The sequence below is a fragment of the Polyodon spathula genome, chromosome 5 (genome assembly GCF_017654505.1).
Source record: "Polyodon spathula isolate WHYD16114869_AA chromosome 5, ASM1765450v1, whole genome shotgun sequence".
Lineage (NCBI taxonomy): Eukaryota > Metazoa > Chordata > Actinopteri > Acipenseriformes > Polyodontidae > Polyodon > Polyodon spathula.
Genome location: NC_054538.1, coordinates 56,061,199 through 56,083,388, shown reverse-complemented (window position 1 = coordinate 56,083,388; position 22,190 = coordinate 56,061,199). Strand labels below are relative to the sequence as shown.

The 22,190-nt window shown below is 35.6% G+C and overlaps 1 protein-coding gene across 4 annotated transcripts in view; it reads left to right on the top strand.

The window, feature by feature from the left end:
- The window catches only part of disc1 (DISC1 scaffold protein), a 109,255-nt gene that overhangs the window by 67,485 nt on the left and 19,580 nt on the right, over positions 1–22,190 (top strand). For 3 of the 4 annotated variants that reach the window (XR_005950358.1, XM_041250807.1, XM_041250806.1), the window contains exon 10: positions 4,990–5,050. Coding sequence is in view for 3 of the 4 variants with exons in the window: in XM_041250807.1 (XP_041106741.1) it covers positions 4,990–5,050 (61 nt within the window). In the remaining variant the exon portion in view is untranslated. Of the gene's footprint in view, positions 1–4,989; positions 5,051–17,343; positions 17,525–22,190 lie in introns of those variants that run through there. The other variant, XM_041250808.1, reaches the window with a different exon arrangement.

Below are 22,190 nucleotides of genomic sequence, written 5' to 3'. Positions count from 1 at the left end.
TACCTTTAAAGAAGCCAGTACTACAACAACAGTATCAACCCAAATCCCAGGGTCCTAAAGACCTACAGAAAGGTTCAAGATAGAGGGCTGTATTCTGATGAAATGAGTGCAGTTGCAAAGTCAACTGCATCTGTCCCGCAGGGAGTGGCTTCTCCAAAAGTGTGATTTTGATTAAATTAAAAACCCAGCGCCAGCCAATCTATGCTGAATAGATTGGGGAATCTACTATCCAATCAGGGCCAGGCAACAATCGCTTTAAGAGACAGAATGTGCTTGCATCACCACAAGGCTCACATTTTGAAAGTAGAAGTATTTTGAAGAGAATATGTAAACCATGCTTCACTACACAGGAGATTGCTATATTAATGGAAGAGGTAGAGGCACATAGGGCAATCATTTATTATTTATAGTAATTATTCAAGGTACATTATTTCATAGCTTTGACATTACTAGATGTGAAGTGTAAAATACATAGGGCCTCATGCACTAAACAGTGGTAACCAGTTTACCATGGATTAAGCCCATTACTGTGTGCTTTGTACACCTGCTATATTCACTAACCAGCGGCAAATGACTTTGCAAACAAAATGAATCACGTGGAAAAAGATAGTATGCGAGTCATTTACATACAATGAATAATGGTAATCCATGGAAATGTATTCAAATTCTCTCCCCTAATGCCGCGACGGAGGGAATTGCTATAAAAAACATATTTACTTAATGGTGCCAAGTGTCTCAGCGCGTGTTAAGTTTACCACTTACTGAAACCAGACGGTGTCTGTCTTAATCACAATATACAGTGCCGTGAAAAAGTATTCGCCCGTCTGATCTTCTGCATTTTTGCACATTTCACATAGAATTTGGTAAGATCTTTTTGTGGGTTGTAGTAGTATATAAAAATGACACCAAAGTTTGGTGCTTCTTTCATTTGTTTGGTGTGCAAGGTAATCAAACATGCAATCTTCAGGTGTGAAAAAGTTATTGCCCCCCAATTAAACTCAACCCAATTAAAGGGATAGTTAGGGTCAGCTTGTTACTTTGGTTAACAATCAGGCCTGATTTGGGCCAGCCCTGCCCAATATAAATCTGACTAACTTTGCCCTTAACCATCAGAGTGAAGTTGTCAGCACACAGGTTCTAAGGCACATCATGCCACCTGAAGACCTCCGGAAAAAGTTGTTCATGCCTATCAGTCTGGAAAGGGTTACAAAGCCATTTCTAAGGCTCTGTGGCTCCACCAAACGTCAGAGCCATATTGTCCAAATGGAGAGATCTGATAAAATTCCGTGTCAAAAATATGCAAAAATACTTTCACAGCACCGTAAATACAGCAGACCACAAGTAGTGCTGTGTGATAAATGCATATATCTGCTTTCAGGTACTGTATTTCATTTTTTCCAGGATAAACAATTGCCTGTGTTCCACAGAACACTACACATTAAATGTCAAATATAGGTTTGGTTTTGTGGATTAAGGGCAATATTTTAACATATAGTGTTATAATACTGTACATAGTGATCTGATTCTGAAAGTGCAGATTACCAAAAGATGACTGCATGTGAACTGTATTACATAACCATTTACTTTGAATGCATTTTAATTCCAGGCTATAAGGCAACAAAAAGTGAAAAATTTGAAGGGGGTGACTTTCTAAAGGCACTATATATATATATATATATATATATATAGTGACAAAAGTCCTTCTTTTCTTATAATATTGCCACTTTCCGGGATCTTGGCAGCTGTCTTCTAGTGTAAATGAACCAGTGCAGACAGCAGTATTTCAAGTTCAAACAGGGTGTACTTTTATTGATTACAACATTCTCTGACAAGAGGTATGCTGTCTGAAATCTTAAACAAAACAAAAACCTAACTCCCCTTTGGAGTCCTACCTAAACCTTTGTATCAGTTCTAAATATTGTCTGGCTAAGCGTTTACTGATACTTACCCAACTCTTCACAAGCTACAATACCTTCTTTCCTTTATATTTCTCAGCACACAGATCTCCCCTTTTCCCAGCACCCAACAGTTTTTTTTGAGCTGTTTAAATACCTTGACTAATCAGCAGCAGGTGTGCCGCATTAAGTAAATTAGCAGCAGGTGTGCCGCATTAACCAACTCTGGGTTTATTCTTGATCGGCCATGTTCAAAACCCTCCAGGGGTTTCTGGGTGATATAGTCTCCCTTCAAGGACTACATTTAATCTTTGCTCTGTTACAGAGGATCTCAACTGCTCCCTGTTTGGGGACCAACATATCACCACTCTATAACTTTTCCCCACACTCTACCACACTAATATATATATATATATATATATATATATATATATATATATATATATATATATATATATTTTATTTTTTTTTTTTTTTGTGGTTGCTGGCAGAGACTTTAACCCTGTCTCTGCCACAGCAGTCCACTTTAAAATGACAGCCAGTACGTAGCTAAATACAATATAGTTTCACAAACAAATTAGATTTGAATACAGAAGAGGCTTCTTCCTCATGGCAACCAGCCCTGCTATTGACGCTGCCCATTCACAGTAACAATAGACATGTTCAGTTGTCCCTTGCAGGCAGAGTTACCATCTCATAGACCTTTGTCCTTTCGTGCAAAATTAAACTGTAATAGGACCCTTTATTTGAATTCAGTTTCACTGTGTAACGTCTTAGACACGATTAAATGCAGAGCTAAAGTGATCATTAGTTAGCATCAGTTTTCATTAAACAGTGGCAGCTATAAGAGGTGTTCTCCCAATAGGAATGCATCAATATGAAAAGTAATAAAGACACTTATTATCTCCCATTTTCATCACAGTGATGTTATTAGCTCTAATGCTGGTTCAGCTCTGTTCAAAGAAAGGGTTGGACTATTAAGGGCAGTAGGATTGATTTTAAATGTGATTTTAAGCACAAGCAAATTATTTTATTATCAGTTCAATTGGCTTTTCTCAGTCGCTAAATGAGGATTTCAATGAAACCCACGTTTGAATATCTGAGGCTGAACCCTTGCCATAATGAATTATGCAGTTCCCTTTGTTACATGAACCACATGTACAAGCTTTTCCTCTCGCATTGTCTTGACAGGGTCGAATATTTTTTCGCAGTGCTGTGGCGGTGCTCGATTCCATCATACTCGAGATTGTGTTTGTTTTGCTGTTTTTTGGTCAGTAATTATTGTCTTTCCCACACCATACTCTTTAGCAAGTTGAAAAGCGCGTGCAGCCTTTTCCAACCATTCACTAGTGTTTCAGCTAGAACACTGTCCTTTTTTGTTTGTCAGCCATTTTGAATTTGTGACGCGCTTGTGGTGCGCTCAATCAGGCTCTTACTGTATTACCATACCCTGTTTAATACTATCTGCTTTCTAGGACTGGAAAAAAGAGGTTGTTTGGAAGAATGCCATACCCTTAGCAGGTAAATGCAAATATATATATATAGTAGGGCTGTTTTGATTGGTTAATTTTAGGGCATTAGTTGATTAATCAATAGATTTATCTGTGCATGTTTTTAATAATACTAAAAAATAAATAGAATAAAAAAAAATAAAATAAAAAAAAAGACCAATGGGAATTTGGTCTTTTTAAAAGCATTTTTATTCTTATTTTTATTTTAGTAAATGTAACACATTTTCACAGAACAACCGTTCTTTTGGGCCACTATCGGTTACATAGCTGAAAATACAAGACAGCTGAGCTGCGTTTCCATCGTCGGTTGTTTAATTTACCATTACACGTACGTACTTGGCTTTGTGTACTTCACATTGCTTAACATGCTGTTGTAGTCAGAAATCAGAAAAAGTAATTCCAGATAAATTTGAGGAATTGGTGCCTCAACGTGCTTGTTTGCCAAAGTAAACAACAGAATCAATCAAGTGTTTAAGACACTCACAATTTTTTCTTACTTGCTCATTGTGATGTATTGTATACCTATGCTTCTGCTCATCCAGTTGAACATCAGTTTGGGTTTGTCCAAAGTTTTGAGTGTTACAGTGGCCCGCAAGTGACTTTGGGAACACTCGTGTTTTAGTGCTGACTTCAATAGACACTCTAGATTGCTGTTGCCAGTGCTGTTCTATATCGCCCTTTCTGTACTGAATGAAAGACAGTTCCAGCAGTGTAATATAGGATGCTGTGGGGTCCAGTAGTTAAAGAAAAGTGCTTGTAACCAGGAGGTTCCCCGGTTCAAATCCAGGCTCACTCACTGACTCACTGTGTGACTAAATAAACAAATAGTGTTTTTTTGTTTTTTTTAATTGACAACTACTAAGCCACGTATACATTTTCTTAATTTGAATGTTGGAAGTGGCGAGTATATCCCTTCACTTCCTGTGTTAGTTTGGGTATTTGTGGTGTATACCACCCTTTTTTTAACAATCTCCAATTTTTCTGAGAAAGTTTTTCTTGAAAATTGATTTGTAACCAAATCGACTACTGGTTATTTTTTTTTTTTTCATTTGTAAAAATCAATTCTAAATATTACTTCAAAGTGCTCAATATAATTCTCAATAATAGTCTCTATAATATTAGCAATATCACGTGAAATTCTGCATATTTTTGTCCCTCCTATGCTCATTAATGATTGGACAGCTGCAAAACCAGGGCAGATCTTTGACTTTCCCATTGGTTAAACTCACAAGACCTTCAACTGAAACTGAGAATAACTTCAACAGTGTATGTCTCGTCTCTACTTGCTCATGATTGAACACCTGCATATCAAGGGGCAGGCCTTTGACACCCCCATTGGTTAAACCTACTCAAGACCTTCAACTGTTTATGTCCTGCCTCTGCTCGCTTATTGTTGGACTGCCAAGGAGAAAATGCAGATCTTCTATTGGTTGAAAAATCTTCATGATTATATTGTAAAAAAATATATAATAATCTGCGCTCAACTCTTGAGTTGATTAATTGGTCTGATTAGTTAATCAGTTAATCGGAGCAGCCCTAATATTTAGGTGTCATTAATCTTATTTTTCCTGTTCATTTTACAGAAAAGAATTTGAAAGACAATGCTGCCAAGTACATTGAATTGTTGGAAGATAAATTAAACAGGTATGAGTTCTTTGTTTCTGTTTTTTGAATTATTAATTATTTCAACCCCTTGTTCTGCCTCATTGCCTCCCATACCCCCCTGTGGATGATGCAGGCTAGTTTTAATGAAACATTATTTAAATGTTTAATGACAGTCTCTGATTTGCAAGCTTAACTGCTGATGCCCTCTCTGTGTATATTAAACTGCCACATCATTTCCCATGTTACACTGCTACTTCAATGTCAAATGAAATGAATATAAATGAGTGATGATGCTGTAGGATATTTACACTAGTAATAGAACATTTTAAAATGAAAAGGGGAAATAAGGGTTAATACAGATTTACAGGTTAATATTCATTAATGCCAAAGCAAAGGTTCCAGTTCATTTTTGTTCTGTAGGTAGTATGATTGCATGTCTACAAAAAACAAATCTACTGTAGGTTTAATGTTGGCATTATAAAAAAAAAATATTGCAATGAAAGAAATGAAACTAGAAAAAATATTATATTGTGTTAATTGCTGATACTGAATACCTGTGAACTGAAACACCAAACAGAAGGTTGATTGTTAAAAGTTCAAAGAGATCCTTGCATGATTTTCCATTGACAGCACTACATATGTGTTTGCTGTACTATACTTTAAACATGATTTTAAGTGTGTGGGTAGTGCAAAGGTCTGATATTTTATTGTACTAACGGAAAGTGTTGTGATTTGTGCTTTGACCCGGTACTTTACTCCTGTGCCTACTATTCTAGACCAAAGGTGCGCAACCAAACTTTTATCACAGGCCCCATATCCAGAAACCTAGTTTAATCTAATGTGCATAGTGGGCTGCACATTACTAAAGAATAATCAGAGTATAACCCTTAGCTGCAATATACATAGGGATATGTGTATAGGCAATTTCCCTTAGAATTAGTGTTCATTTTATTTCATACTGCACGTAGACATCACAAACAAAAATTAAAAACAAAGCATTAATATCGTACAGTTACCATATACACCCTCCTTGCATAATAATACATAGCAAATGAAATATCTACTTGCTGCAGCGGTTTTTATTTTAGCTGCCGAGTTGTTCAGTTGTAGCAGGCAGCAATGTAGCAAAAGGCACAGGGCAGTGACATCACTCCCTAGCAACAAGCCTCCTACGTTGGGAATGGGTTCTTTCAATGCAGCGAGTTTGTGCGCTGTTGGTGCATTTCAGAAAGGAGAGGAAGACTCATGAAATTAGTTGGAAACTTAAGTTTATGAGAAGCAATTACCCTCTGCAGTACAAATTAAAATGGCGTGCTGCTTTTTATGCAAAAAATGAGAAAAAGCAAGTCAACAAAGTAAAAAAATATATATTTATGTTCAATTCGTAAGTGAAATGGAATTAATACGCTGGACTGCATGCAGCCCTCGGGTCATGGGTTGCGTGTCCATGTTCTAGACTTTGATGATGCTGTTCTTGCACTGGTGGCCTCTTATTTTAATGAAGAGTATGCCTTTAATGCAAAACATAACCTCTATAGAACAGAAAAGTATATTTTTGAGTACTGTGTTGGAATAACATGGGTTTTTCATGTTAAAACATTATTTCAAAATTTAAACAAATAGTTTAATATTCTTTAGTTTTGAAGTACTTGCAATATAGAAAACATTATCTTGGGAGTAAAATAAACCCTATCAGTTTTCTTGTCAAAGAAAGCAGAGCAACACTATTCTATACAGTAGAATGTGTGTTATTATCCCCGGCGGGGGATGAAATCCCTTGTGAAACGGATGTAGTGGAGGCGGTCGTATGCACTTACATATAGTATGATACACTTCACAGATTTCTCCATATATCTGGAGATTTGCTAATCCAATCCATGAAACTTGGTATTAACATTATTTAGGATATGTTCTTGTGAGTACCATATTCTGGGGGGGGGGGTGTCTGAAACTTGGTATTAACATTATTTAGTTATGATTATTGAGAGTAACAGATTCTGGGGATATAGGGGGTGTATTTGCCTCTCTGTATGTCGCACCATCTTTAATACATGTATCTGGATCATTGCTTGTCAAATTCAATACTATTCTGTACTGTTGATGTATGTCATGGCTAATAACTTTTTCATCATACAGATACCTCTAATTTAGAAATGACAGCCATGGCAGGGGATGTACAGTGTGTTACTGACACACTTGTTTATTTCAGATATCATTTATGCATTGCTTTGCTTTGCAGGATTTTTTTTAATACAGTCATTTATAAACAAATACTATATGTGTATGGTAAATTCTGTAAAGATAAGTCACAGATTTAGGTAATTAAAAACCTGTATACACACATGTTTAGTTGTAATATTTACGTGGAATAATGTATTAATTACACTTTAAAGCTTAAAAGATCTGTAAAAGGCAAAATCACACAAATCATTCAAGTCTTTTTCTTCCCAAGCTGGTAAAAAGCAGAGGTCTGGAACAACAGACACTATGGTAGGATGCTTTCATTACAGGATTACAAGACGGGTTGCTTTTAGCTCCTAATTCCCTTATCACAACAGCAAAAGGCTGATTTTTAAAATATAAACCATGTAGCATTTGCAGAGATGATGGGATTGGTTTTGATTATACTTCAAACTGTAAAATGTCTTTGTAATACCTTTCAGAAATGCCCTTGTGTAGACCCTGATACCCTGACAGGGATAAAAACAATCAAAACAACAGGTACTGTCGCCTAAAAAGCTACATTTTGCTGAACCAGGTAACTACAGACCAATAAGCCTGATGTCTGTTATATGCAAACTTAAACTATAATAAGATCCAAAATGGAAAATGACCTATATGGTATCCTGGGAGACAGTCAGCATGGTTTTAGGAAAGGGAGATCGTGTCTAACTATGGCTTTTAGATGAAAGGGAGATCGTGTCTAACTAACCTGCTATTGCAAAGCAAAAGTCATGAAAAGGATCTGGACAAGATTCAGTTTTGGTCAGACACATGGTAAATGATCCTTAGTGTAAGGTAATGTGGGGCAGGAAATAAAAATGTGCAAGAAATATCATATGGGAGTTATTGAAATTAGAAGGATTTTTTTTGACTAAGATGCCGGTAAAGTAAGCATTTGGAAAATTAGGAGGCGTGGCAAACACATGCAGACATCATTATAATGGATAACCTGCAAAGCATATGACATGGTTTATTTATTCCGGGTTTAAAAGGCATGTCATATGCAGACAGGCTAAAAGAATTTCTATTCAGAAAAAGCTTTTGACAAAGTCCTGAAAAAAGAAACAAAAAAATGTAGATTAGATAAAGGGGTATTCAGAACAGAAAATAGGAGGCACTTTTTTACACAGAGAATCATGAGGGTCTGGAACCAACTCCCCAGTATCAGTGTTAGGTCCTTCTGCTTATTCCTAATCTACATTAATGATTTAGATTCTGGTATAGTAAGCAAACTTGTTAAATTTGCAGACGACACAAAAGTAGGAGGAGTGGCAAACACTGTTGCAGCAGCAAAGGTCATTCAAAATGATCTAGACAAGATTCAGAACTGGGCAGACACATGGCAAATGAACATTTAATAGAGAAAAGTGTAAGGTACTGCAAAGTCCCGCAGGAAATAAAAATGTACATTATAAATATCATATGGGAGATATTGAAATTGGAAGGAAAAAAACTCAAAATGGAGGGAGGTAACCAGAATCTATGAAAAAGACCTAGGAGTTTTTGTTGACTCAGAAAAGTAGGAGGAGTGTCTTCATCTAGACAATGTGGGGATCTAGCTATAAAAAAGGCTAATAAGATGCTCGGATACATTGTGAAAATTGTTGAATTTAAATCAAGGGAAGTAATGTTAAAACTGTACAATGCACTAGTAAGACCTCATCTTGAATATTGTGTGCAGTTCTGGTCACCTCGCTATAAAAAAGATATTGCTGCTCTAGAAAGAGTGCAAAGAAGAGCGACCAGAATTATTCCGGGCTTAAAAGGCATGTCATATGCAGACAGGCTAAAAGAATTGAATCTGTTCAGTCTTGAACAAAGAAGACTACGTGGCGACCTAATTCAAGCATTCAAAATTCTAAAAGGTATTGACAGTGTCGACCCATGGACTTTTTCAGCCTGAAAAAAGAAACAAGGACCAGGGGTCACAAATGGAGATTAGACAAAGGGGCATTCAGAACAGAAAATAGGATGCACTTTTTTACACAGAGAATTGTGAGGGTCTGGAATCAACTCCCCAGTAATGTTGTTGAAGCTGACACCCTGGGATCCTTCAAGAAGCTGCTTGATGAGATTCTGGGATCAATAAGCTACTAACAACCAAACGAGCAAGATGGGCCGAATGGCCTCCTCTCGTTTGTAAACTTTCTTATGTTCTTATGTTCTTATGTTCAATGAACATTTTTTCAAGGCTGCTTTTTATCAAAACCTGCCGGGGTTTTCCACCAGGGATGTATTATTAACCCACTTATTAACACTACAATATGAAAACAATGTATTGAGGTCTGCAAGAAACCAAGTTCATAAATTGTAGGACAACCACAATTTATGGTTTAGATTATTAAAACAGACTCCGGTGTGCTAATAGCCATCTTAGTCATGAATACATTTGTATCTATTATTACATATAATAAATAATAATTAACTATTATTACATCCTTAGCATTAAGTAGGTATTTGACTTTTACTTAAATTATGCTGTATTCACAGCTTAAACCCATGAAAACTGGAAGGAAAACACTCTCCTTGTCTTTAGCTATGTTTATAATCAGAATGTTCAGCAAGGTAGGTTATTCACTAGAGTTTATAGTATGCTAGTCTAGCGAGCGAATAGAAAAAATGGATGGAAATGTATTAAACTTTTTGTTTGTAATTTAAGACAATGAATGTGAAAACCATTTTTTAAATTCATGATGTCATTACTTATAGCTGCTTGTTCGCTAAAATCTAGTTTGATGGAAACCTGTTTTTGTACGATAAGATTTGCATATATTTTTCTGCAAAATTTTGCTAGAAATCTTGTTGATGGAAGCATAGCTAATGTGATGGGTTAGTTTTCTTTAAAACTACAAGAAAATCTGTTGGCCCACAGACAGTGAACAAATTCATAGAGAACGCTTTGCAGTTTTAGGTAGTGGCAGTAAAAGTGTCAGTAATATATTAATGCTTAGTAGGAATCGTGACCCCACCGTTAAGAGCTAATCAGATTAAGTACAGCATGGAGAGTGAGCTAGAGTGCTCAGTCTTACCTCCTTGGTGTTCTCATTGGTCCTGCTTGAGTCCAAAATTCTCATCCACACTGACTATCAGTGTTTGCATTAACTGGTAAATACCAGATAGAGGTTTCAAAAGCTTTTTGACGGGTAGAGACTGAAGCCTCCCATCAGTTGGCAACAAAAGGCCTGTGACGGTCAGCTAACAAGAGTAAATGAGTGCGCCTCTAGACTTCTGCTTTTTAAAGAGGTATGACACAGACCCATTTTTTGGGATGGAATCGCATAACAATCTCGCGTTTTGATTGGTCCTTGTCTGTCGGAGGAATATGACGTCGACACGAAAGTTTGGAGACATTTTAACATTGTGATCGGAGAGAGAAAGACCTGCTTTTCCAGACACTTTCAGTTAAATATAATGTGGTATTTTGCTGTACTATTGTAACAAACTATGGGTGACTATTACTTGATATAAATTCTCATGTTATGCACAAATGTAAGAATTGGCACTTTTTTCTTTCAAATAGCATACATCTATAATTGTTTGCATGATTTATTTTAATTTCAAATACATATCCTGCCCACTATTACAGTTTTGTTACAGGATACATTAGTTTATCTGTAATGTAATGTAACCACAGTTTTACATATATACTGCTCTGTTCGCAGGCAACGTCCCAAATTCTGGGCTGCTCTGCATTTCCGAATTCAGCCCAGATCTGCTGTTACAGATGACAGCCCAGCTTCGACGTCATGCTCAGTTTACGATATAAATGTTCACCAGAACTGAATTGTGAATTAATTTAAGAGTAACCCTTAGTACTTGAATCAAAGTTAATATGTTTTTTTTCATGTATTTGTTATGAAGAAACAGAAATCTAATTTAAATGTTATTTTTTTAAAGCTTATTTCTTTATTACAGTGAAGAAACTACATTGCACTGAAATAGATACATGAAAATTAATTAAAGCAGACATTTTCCTTTTTTAAAGGTTAATATTAAAACACATTTTTCACATTGCAAGTATAGGGGTTTATCAGACCTCTAAATGAATAGAATGGTGGTTCAACATATTTTATTCACCTTTCACATGCAACAAAAAAAAATAAAAATACAATAAAGGCCTATATGAGCTCTTTCACTTATGGGTTTTAATAGACCAGTGCCCTTCAACAACTTAACATAACTATGATTGTATTGCATTGGTAAAATATTTCTTATCTGTTCCTTATCGTTTAAACTGTAGGCTATAGATAATGTTCAAGCAGTTGGACTATGCAAATATAATGGCTAAATTCTAATTCAGGCACTTACAATCTGCCCTACCTAAATTTCCCCCTGGAGTTCAATTGGCTGAGCAATTCCTCACGCCTCCCACTTAACTGCCGTGTCAGTGTGCTGACACAGAATGGCTGCCACGTGTAAATAGCTTTGGGATCCTATGGGATGAAAGGCACTATATAAATCCAAAGTAATATCTTTCGTTCAAGCGTCTGAATGGCAGTCTGTTTGGTATGGTAAAGGGCGTTGTGAACCACCCAGGGTCTTGAAATGTGGTACGCTGGCAGCATAAGCAGGTAAGAAAGTAAGAAAATTGACTTTCTGTTGCTTATCATTGCCCACTTTGGGATGGTGGTAGAGCGCATAGCAAGTTTCTTTATTTATGTGTTTAATTTTTATTTAGCACGTTCTTATCTCAACCCCAGCTTTGGGAAAATGCAAGACAGGTTGTTTATAATTAGGCTTGCTAATGTCTACCTACCTTTAAAGCATTGTTAAACCAACTCAATTTCTTAATTACATCATGGATAAATGAGGATGATGAAACGAGCTGAAACTTGTTTCAAGATATACTTTCCTTGAACAAAGCTGATCGCTTTACACTCACTGCAGGGAAGATGTAGTCACTACACTACACACCGCTTGTTTTATAAAATACATACATTCTGCCTGGGGAAGCACATAACAAATACAGAATTAGCAAGAAACAATAGGGGGATTCATTAGGTGTTTGAATTAAAAAGGGCGCAATATATATATCTGGGTGATATGGAGCAATGAACGTCAATTAGCATCATTTTATAGTGCATCATGTTCTGGGGTGAAAGGAAAGGCTCAATAAATTTGAGTTTTTTAAAGCGACATTTCACAGCAAGTAGTTTTGGCAGGAATAAACGTCAAACATGTCAGGCTGTTTAGAATGTCAGGCATTTCCATCTGTGGACTATTAGAAGTATGTACAGAAGTCACAGTTATTAGGTGGCACAGGTTGATACATTTAATATGTGGCATTCTATTAATATCAGTACTGCCTATGGATTGTTAGAAGTATCAAATACAACAAAGTATCAATCTAGGCTTAAGTAGGTCACACAGGTTGATACAATTAACTTGTGTCATTCCATTACTCTTGCAGTTAACCTTTTTATAGCCAGTGTAAATGTTTCCAAGTGGGAAGCAATATACAGTAAATGGTTGAGGGGCACATTTGTATACATTACTTGCACTTTGCACAAGAATGTCTGAAATCTCTCATGAGATGTATCATTACTATTGTACAATTAATGTAATTGTTTTTCATTATACTTGCACAGTCCAACTGTTTAAACATTATGGATAGCCTACAGTTTAAACTATCAGGAATAGGCAAGGAATATTTTCCCAATACAGTACAATCATATTCAAGTTAATTTGTTGAAGGGCACTGGCCTTCTCAAAAATGTGTTTTAATATTAACCTTTAATAAAGGAAAATGCCTGCTTTTTTAAATTAACCTTTAATAAAGGAATAATATATAATATTATATATATAATATCCTATATATATATATATATATATATATACCATATATATATATATATATTATATTTATTTATTTCAGTTCAATGTAGATATATATATTATATATTATAAGCTATATATTCATTGTAATAAAGAAATAAGCTTTAAAAAGATTTCTGTTTCTTCATAAAAAATAATGTTTTCTGGGGAGAGTAAAAAAAAACACACATTAACTTTGATTCATGTACTAAGGGTTACTCTTAAATGAATTCACAATCCAGTTCTGGTGTACATTTTTATGGTAAACTGAGTATGACCTAGAAACTCAGCTGTCATCTGTAACAGCAGAACATCCCAAAAACTGGGCTGAATTTGGAAATGTAGAGCAGCCCAGAATTTGGGATGTCGCCTGCGAACAGAGCAGTTCATATGTAAAACTGTAGTTACATTACATTAGAGATGAACTAATATATCCTGTAACAAAACTGTAATAGTGGGCAGGATATGTATTTGAAATTAAAATAAATCATGCAAATGATTAAAGGTGTATGCTATTTGAAAGAAAAAAGTGCAAATTCTTACATTTGTGCATAGTAGTGCTGCATGAAAAGATTATTAATGTAATCGGTTAATCTATCGATTATTGCTTTGATTAATCAATTATTCGGATAAATACCAACACATCACTCACTAGCTAGCAAGTTGAACCATTTTTACAGATTTTTATGTACCCAGTGCAGTAAATGTCTTGAGATGATTGCACTTCCTTTGCTTTTCTATTTCAGCAACAAAAAATACTCTACAATTTCTAAAGTATCTAAAATAAAGTATTAAATAAGGAATACACAGTGTAGTATCCTTCTGATAAAAACTGCAAAATCAAATGATGGCAGCTAACTAATGCACTGAGACAATTAAAACATACCACAAATAAACTTTTATCATTTTACAAGCAGAAACTATTTATTTAAGTTGACCACTTCATAAGACAACAAGCAACTATGGGTGAATTGTTGATTTTTTATAAATGTTTTTCTTACAATGGAATGGTATGGAAAAAAATTTAATTTTCTTTACTAGTAAAAGAAAAATGGTCCAACTTTTCTATTACACTTCAGCCGGATGTAATTTGAACAAATAACCCGTTTGTTTTCAAATCTTAATAGTCTTTTTAATAATGATTTTGCTTTTGTAGAAAAGCTGCAGTATGAACAAAAAAGAGAAATGTACAGTTTATAAAATATCAAAACAATTTTAAAATCCAGTCTTTTTACTTAATGTTTTACACTTGTATTTGATACAATGCCCCTTCGTTGAAAAATAATGTAAAGATGATATTTTGTGTATTTCTTTCTGTTTCATTCTAGTTATCTTTCTTTTAACTCTACCACTCAACAGTGAACACTAAACACTAAATAATTATTAGAAATACACACAATATCATCCTTACATTATTATTATAATAACGGGCTTTGTTGCAAAAATATAGATCTCTTAAGTTGCGAGTCGCCAAGCGTTTTGAGATGGATGCATCGTTATATAAACATTTCAAAGTAACAAGCATAGAACACGAGTGGGGTGGGAGCCCGATAAGTAGGGCTAGGAGTTTGTCACAGAAAATTTGGACGTAAATCATGGAGCAGTCACGGTCAAGCCATTCAAATTCACAGAGAAAATGACAGAGAGAGAGAATACAGTCACGGGGATAAAAAATAAAATAAAATAACTCTTCAGTAAAAGCATACTGTGGCGTTGGTGCGCACAGGTTCAGCAAAGAAGCACGAGACGATCAAATTAAATTTGCTGCTTTTTTTTTAAATTTGCTGTGCAACGGTGACTACTAACTAACAGCAGCATTACGTGCTGAACTAAGCAGAGAATAAAGACGCAAACAGGGGAAAGGGTAAGAGACGGCAAGCGCAACACACTGGCGAGAAATACACACAAGGATCACACAAAGGGTGTGGGGCTCACAAGAGACGTGTACATTAAATTAAGTGCAACCGTACAACAATTAAAATAATTTCAGTTAAAAAGAGAAAACTGTTCAATGTATGTCCCGCAGTGAATGCTGACAGTTAATATAGTACGCACACAGACACAATTTATGAACTGTTAACATAACTTTCACAAAGTATTTAATCGAAGAGCTTAATTTGATTCAGAACTTTTTTCTTCTATTTTTCTTTTTTAAACGTGACATTTATTGTTAACGAGAAACACTTTCCAATAAAATCACATACAGATTGAACACAATTTACTAACATTTTAAGTACATTCATCCCCCTTATTACTGAATGTTAAAAAATAAAGTCTGAAAATGCATGCTGTTTTTTGCTCAGTAAAGTTACTGTAATAGTTAAAGTAAATCTCTTTGCGGATACGTGTGATATCACAGCTATTATAAGGTATGAACCATGATTACTGTTATCATATAGAATTCATAGGAACCGCAGTGTTACAAAACAGTTGCTTCATTAATAAAGCAGGGACTTTACACCAATAAGCTACATGCCCTGTGACATCTCTTTCACAATTTATATATTATTTCTAGAAATTGTACCTCTTGTCCACTTTCATTCGTTATTTATGTCTTTCATGTGAAGTTTTACAGAATGCATGTATTTTCATTTTAAAAAAGAAATCAGTTCAGGTAAGCCTGTTTGTATGCAAAGCCTATTCTATCATTTTAACCAACCAGCTGCTTCCCCTTATGTTTGCAAAAGCATGTCTTTCTTTCAAAACCTAGAAATGCAATGTTTTAAATGTCTTGATGTCGTGAAGACATTAAAGACTTCTAGTGAAAACGTTTGTCTTGAAAACTGCACATACCGGATGAGGGAATGGAAGTGCACAATGGGTAATATTTTTGCAATCATTTCAGCATGCTATTTCAAGACTGGATTTGGTCCCAATGTTAACACTAATTACAAACCTACCCTACAGCACACATTCACTTGGTTTATTCCAGTGTGCATGGCAACTGAAAGTGCCTCTTGGACACGCTTTTCTGTCAGTGTTAGATGTTTTTTAAATTGTCACAAAATTGAAACATCAATTAGATCCTAATATGATGGAATAGCATCCACACCATGTCCAGGAGGGCATAAGTAGGTTTCTGATTAATTCGTCTGCTGCCCTTATTATGTAAGTCTGACCTCATTGGCAAGGAGAGCGGCAATCCTGCCATTAGAGATCAGAGTCAGTGTTCTGACATAGGAAACATCCTTGGGTGACATAATGAGAGAAAACTTATAACCTTCCCAGGAAAAAGGGCGAAATCATATTTGGCAAGTCTACATGTATTCATTTAATATAGTTTATCCTGCATCAAAGACCACCTGTATGGAAGAAGCATGTGTCTATAGTGATTAGTCACATCAATGCATGTCCACACAGTATAGTACATTTGATCTATTCTTGAATTCTTCAAAGCAATTTGAAATGCCCAAATCCTGCTACCCACTTATTAATCAATAGGGATGAAAATAAATGGGTGAAGTCTGTTCCTGCTGTCATGCCAAGTGTCTCTTTTCCTCCGGCCAAAAATAAGAAACTATCTCCAACCGGTTTCCTCCCCAACTCACAGGAGCACAAAGTTAAATGCAGAACCTCCTATAGGCTTCCAGATAAGATTGCAACTCAGCACTAGCTGGATTTGAATCAGTAATCCTAAGAATCTGTTTCCTACGGAATAACGCAGAAAAACATGGATTTTCTATGCTGTCAGAGAATATTTTGTTTTGCACTTTGGGCGGGGCAAAGAGCATGCAAGGATTTTTTTTGTTTGTTTGATAACCAAATCAATACACTTATCATATATAATCAATGTAGGAAAGTTTGCTTTTCATTTACGTAAACATACTTGTTCAATAAAACTACTTCTGGTGTAGAGGTCAAGGTGGAACGATGCACACTGTCACATTCATGTTGTTGTCGTAGCTGCAGTTTACTTGTGTATCCAGACGTGCATTGTTTTTACTGAACAAGCTGTTAAAGATGCTGAAAATTATCAGGTCAATGAGTTTGGCACTAGCCATCCAGATGACAAAGGCTAACTCAGAGATAAACAAATATGAATAGTATTTTTTGGTTTGTGTTGTTACAACACTGACGTATTTGTAATGTTTAAAGTAAAATGGTATGTTTCTTTGTATTATTGATGGCACTGGTGAGTGTGTAACTTCCTTAGAATTTAAAAGTGTACCACTAAATACTTCCTGTGTTAACTGTTCAATAGCACTGTTTGTGTATCTTATAATGTGACGGGGGGGGGGAGGTTTACTCAATTTTAGCCTTTATTTTATCCGAGAATTTTGTTCCTTTTATTGCAGAAAACTACGATCCCTCCTTATGACTTACCACTGAAGATCCTCAGTTTGGTCAGTCTTCTAGCAGTTAGATATATGGACCACCTGCCTACAAATATCACTTTAAGACTCCATAGCTTTATTTGCAATACATAAAATTCCGTTTATTTTACTAAAGTTCTGTTTTTTAAAAGGTCTGATTTAACTTTAGCAAGATATATGGCACATTATACAACAACTGCTTGAAGTAATATTAAGTAGGAAATATTTAAACAAAAATGGAGCTGTTTAAATATAGAATATATTTAACTAATCCTGTTGACTTAAATTTAAAATTAAAATAAAAGTTTAAATGATCAAAAAGGGAATGTGAGTGCTATACCATAAATTGTACAATATATATATATATATATATATATATATATATATATATATATATATATATATATATATAGTCCTGCATGATGCAGCTCTATGACTTGTGTTAGATGCATTCATGGCTTTCAAAGGGCCACAGTTGTCCCGGTGTCAACAGCCTTAGTCTGCTATGGAATCAGACGATACGGTAGGTATATATATATATATATATATATATATATATATATATATATATATATATATATATATATATATATAATCACCAATGATTAAGTGGATGCTTTTTTCTATTTATCAAGACACATGGAAATATCCAGCTAAGTGCTGAAGACACTTTTAAAGGTCAAGTCAGGGAGATACATGGTCCAAAATTTTTTAGAGAAAACGTTGTCTAATAATGTTGAATCGGCCAGTGCAGAAATCATTGACCATACATCTAGCACGAAAAAGGAAGAGAGAAAGCAAAGCGGGTAGGGAATTAATACAAAAATAAAAGAACCATCTGAGGCTTTAAAAAAGAAAACTTTACCGTCCGAGACCCCATATCAAAGAGCATTGGCCAGGGTGAAAATTGAGAGCTTTCTGCTCGAAGCTGAATTCGAAGTCTTCACACCCCACTAGCCTTGCACCATACCAGGTTGTGCCTCAACCCTCGTCAGCTTGTGAGCAGAATCACTATGATTCGCATACCATTTATCATTAAATACTCATTTAATCTCATTAAATACGACACTTTAACATTGGTCCAGGCAGTTTACTTACACTGGATAAATCACGATCATAAGTTTCATTCTTGGTTCAAAAGCCGATTTGGTGAATATGCCTCTGTCACTTTGTCTTCCTGGCTTTGCCCCGCCTCCTCTAATCACATGCAGGGCTTTGCCCTGCCTCCTCTAACTGTGCAGGGCTTTGCCCCATCCCCTCTAATTATATGCAGGGCTTTGCCCCGCCTGCTCTAATCACATGCAGAGCTTATCCCCGCCTCCTTTAATCACAGGCAGGGCTTTGCCCTGCCTCCTGTAATTACATGCAGGCTTTACCCCGCCTCCTCTAATTACATGCAAGGCTTTGCCCCGCCTCCTGTAATTACATGCAGGGCTTTGCCCCGCTTCCTCTAATTACACGCAGGGCTTTGCACCGCCTCCTCCAATTATGTGCAGGGCTTTGCCCCGCCTCCTCTAATTACATGTAGGGCATTGCCCTGCCTCCTCTAATTACATGCAGGGCTTTTAATCTGCCCTGCCATAGGCTCCAAGTCAGTTGAGAAAGTTCCAAACTTCTTCAAAGAGAGACGCTATCTGTCTCCATCTGCACAGCTGGGGAACGTGTAGAACCTGGGGCAGCAAGACATCCCATAAAGCAGATCACGCTCCTCAGTAATCAAGCCAACCTCTGATCTGGAGATTCTAAATGTGAAAGCGAGTGATTGCTGTGAGTCTCCTGAAGCCAGATACCTGAAACTAATTAAATGTGGGTACTGAACTGCACTGTGGAGGAAACAGATGATTTAGTTTTTCAAATTTACTCAGAATTGAATAAAAGTAACAAAGTATGTAAAATACGTTTTACAGATAAAAAAAAAAAAAAGATATAATAATGTACCAGTTATGTGAAACATTTTGCTTTTAACATTTACTTGTCAACTTAAAGCTAAAATGTCTATTCAAGCTACCACAGCACATCACAATGAAATGAAAATGACTGTTTATAGTCTGTAGAAGCAAAATAGGTAACAATATGCCCATAATGTAACAAATCTTGTATTTATATCTAGGGCTAGGCTATCTGATGTAGTTGTTTTGTAGCAAGTTCTATAATGTATCATCTTGTCAAGCCCAGTTGATTGTTGCTTCTTTCAAAATTCACGTTACCTGCTTTTTGACGTGTTCAATTAATTAAATAGCTAAATTACTGTAAAACAGTGAATGTTTTTTTTTTTTGAAGAAGAAGAAGAAGAAACCAAATAATAAGATGTGTTCCTCAAATGTTGTACTTGCATGTGTAGGAACAATATTTAAAACGTTTCTGAACCCTCTACAATTATTATTATTATTATTATTATTATTATTATTTATTATTATTATTATTATTATTATTATTGTTATTATTATTAGATAATTAGCAAATCATAATTGGAAAACATACGTAAAAAAACAAACAAAAAAAACTGACCCAGTGTGAATGCAGTCTAACTGAAAGTTCTGATTCAACACACTGCAAGTTCATTTTCTAATCTAGACAAAGCTGCCTGGCGTGGTCACTAAGTATAACAGTGTGAAACGTCTTTAAAACGATACTACACAATTACTCCATCACTGTAAATATTAAAAAGGATAATAATTTTCATATTTTGTAATCACTCATGAACAAAGACAATCCTGCTCCAGCGGGGCACTAAATCGGTGAGAAACATCTTACAAGCTATACCACCCAATTAAAAAAATATGAAAACTCATTAGAGTAATTATTTTTATTGTGTAGACTAGAGATTTTTCAAGACGTTTTGCATTGCTTTAGTTCCCTGTCCATGCACTTTTGTCTTGGTGTGGCGTTCACCCTCCCCTCCTTGATCTGTGTGCTTCATGTAGCTGCTCTTTCACCCTCCCATTCTTGATCTGTGTGCTTCATGTAGGTGCTCTTTCACCCTCCTCTTCTTGATCTGTGTGCTTCATGTAGCTGCTCTTTCACCCTCCCCTCCTTGATCTGTGTGCTTCATGTAGCTGCTCTTTCACCCTTCTCTTCTTGATCTGTGTGCTCCATGTAGCTGCTCTTTCACCCTCCCCTCCTTGATCTGTGTGCTTCATGTAGCTGCTCTTTCACCCTCCCCTCCTTGATCTGTGTGCTTCATGTAGCTGCTCTTTCACCCTCCCCTTCTTGATCTGTGTGCTTCATGTAGCTGCTCTTTCACCCTCCCCTTCTTGATCTGTGTGCTTCATGTATCTGCTCTTTCATGCCATGTTACTGAAATAGTGTCACCAACTCGGGCAACTTCCATCAAATTGGGTTTCTTTTTAAGGTGGTCTGCATGTAAAGCAACCTTAATTTATGTATAAAACTGGCGGAAAATCCTACAGAAAAGTCTGTCCGAATGATAGTTTTTCTAAATGAAACTTTGATGAATCATTCACCATTTAAGAAAAAAAAATGTAAGCACAAAGTTTCGGAAAACATTTCTGAACACATTCTGAACACAACACTAGTGAATAAAGGCTAATGCCACATGTTTCGTAATAGACTTGTATCTCTTAGGGAAAATAGGTTTGGGGCAATGCAATTTACATACTTGCATTAACTATTGAATTGACATCACCCACATATATGTACTGGTTCATTACACCTGACATTTCTATATGAAGAACGCATGGCCCCAAGATAATTTCATATTTTCCAAGATGTTCTTTACATAGAAGGGCCATCCATAATTAACTACTATACAGGTGTGGACACATGAGAGAATTCAGTGTTTCGGTTGGTGTGACAAATAGAAGTCAATATTGTGGTAAATGGTTGTGGAACACTATAATTTTTAGTGTGTAATATTTTCAATACTAGACTTTGTAAATCTTGAATCAGATCTTTAATGTAAATCTTGCATTTCCATGTGTGCTGTGGGTGTGTCAGGTTGGCTCTTTTTGGGCTTATGGTGTTGTCTATGAAATGTGTTATTTGGTTCGGATTAGTGAATAAAAGTGAACCAGATACAGTAATGATCTTGAAAATAAAACCATTATAGAAATTATTGTTTTTTTTTTTTTTTTTTTTTTTTTTTTTGCTAAGGCTTTTACAGCTGCTATAGCTTATGGTACAGTAGAGTATTTGATCAAATCATTGGTGTTTCTTAATAACTCAGCTCCTTAATGATCCTGCTGGTGTTTTCCCCAAGGTTTGGCTTAGTTTCCCACTTAACATTACAATTCACAATAAAATTAAGTGTAAAAATTAATTTTAAGGCAGCTGTATTTCGATCTGACACCGCTAAGATCATTAAAATAGACACCCCAAAGTATCATTGAGCTGGCCAGCCAAATTGCTACTATGTTTCCCAGTCAAACTGTATGCTTGGGGGTTGCTAAAACTGTGTAATATTTAGTGAAATAGCATAACAAGTATACATTTTTCCCCTTAATCTGAATCAAATTTGAATGTTATCCAAATTATGCAGTATTTGTAGCAGATCCAAACTAAAATTCTGTGTAGTCCCCAGCCAAATTTATTATTTGTTTATTTAGCGGACGTCTTTATCCAAGGCTTCTTACAGAGACTAGGGTGTGTGAACTATGTATCAGTTGCAGAGTCACTTACAACAGCATCTCACCCTTTTTAAAATATTTAAATTTTTTTATTTTTAATTACGTTTTGAATATTTCTATAATTGTTCTTTCACGTTGAAAGTGTAAATGATGTTGTGTAGATCAGTGAAACAAACTCCTGCTTTAATGCATTTTGAATTGTATTTTTTTAGGCAGTAGAATGTGAAAAATGTTCAAGGGTGT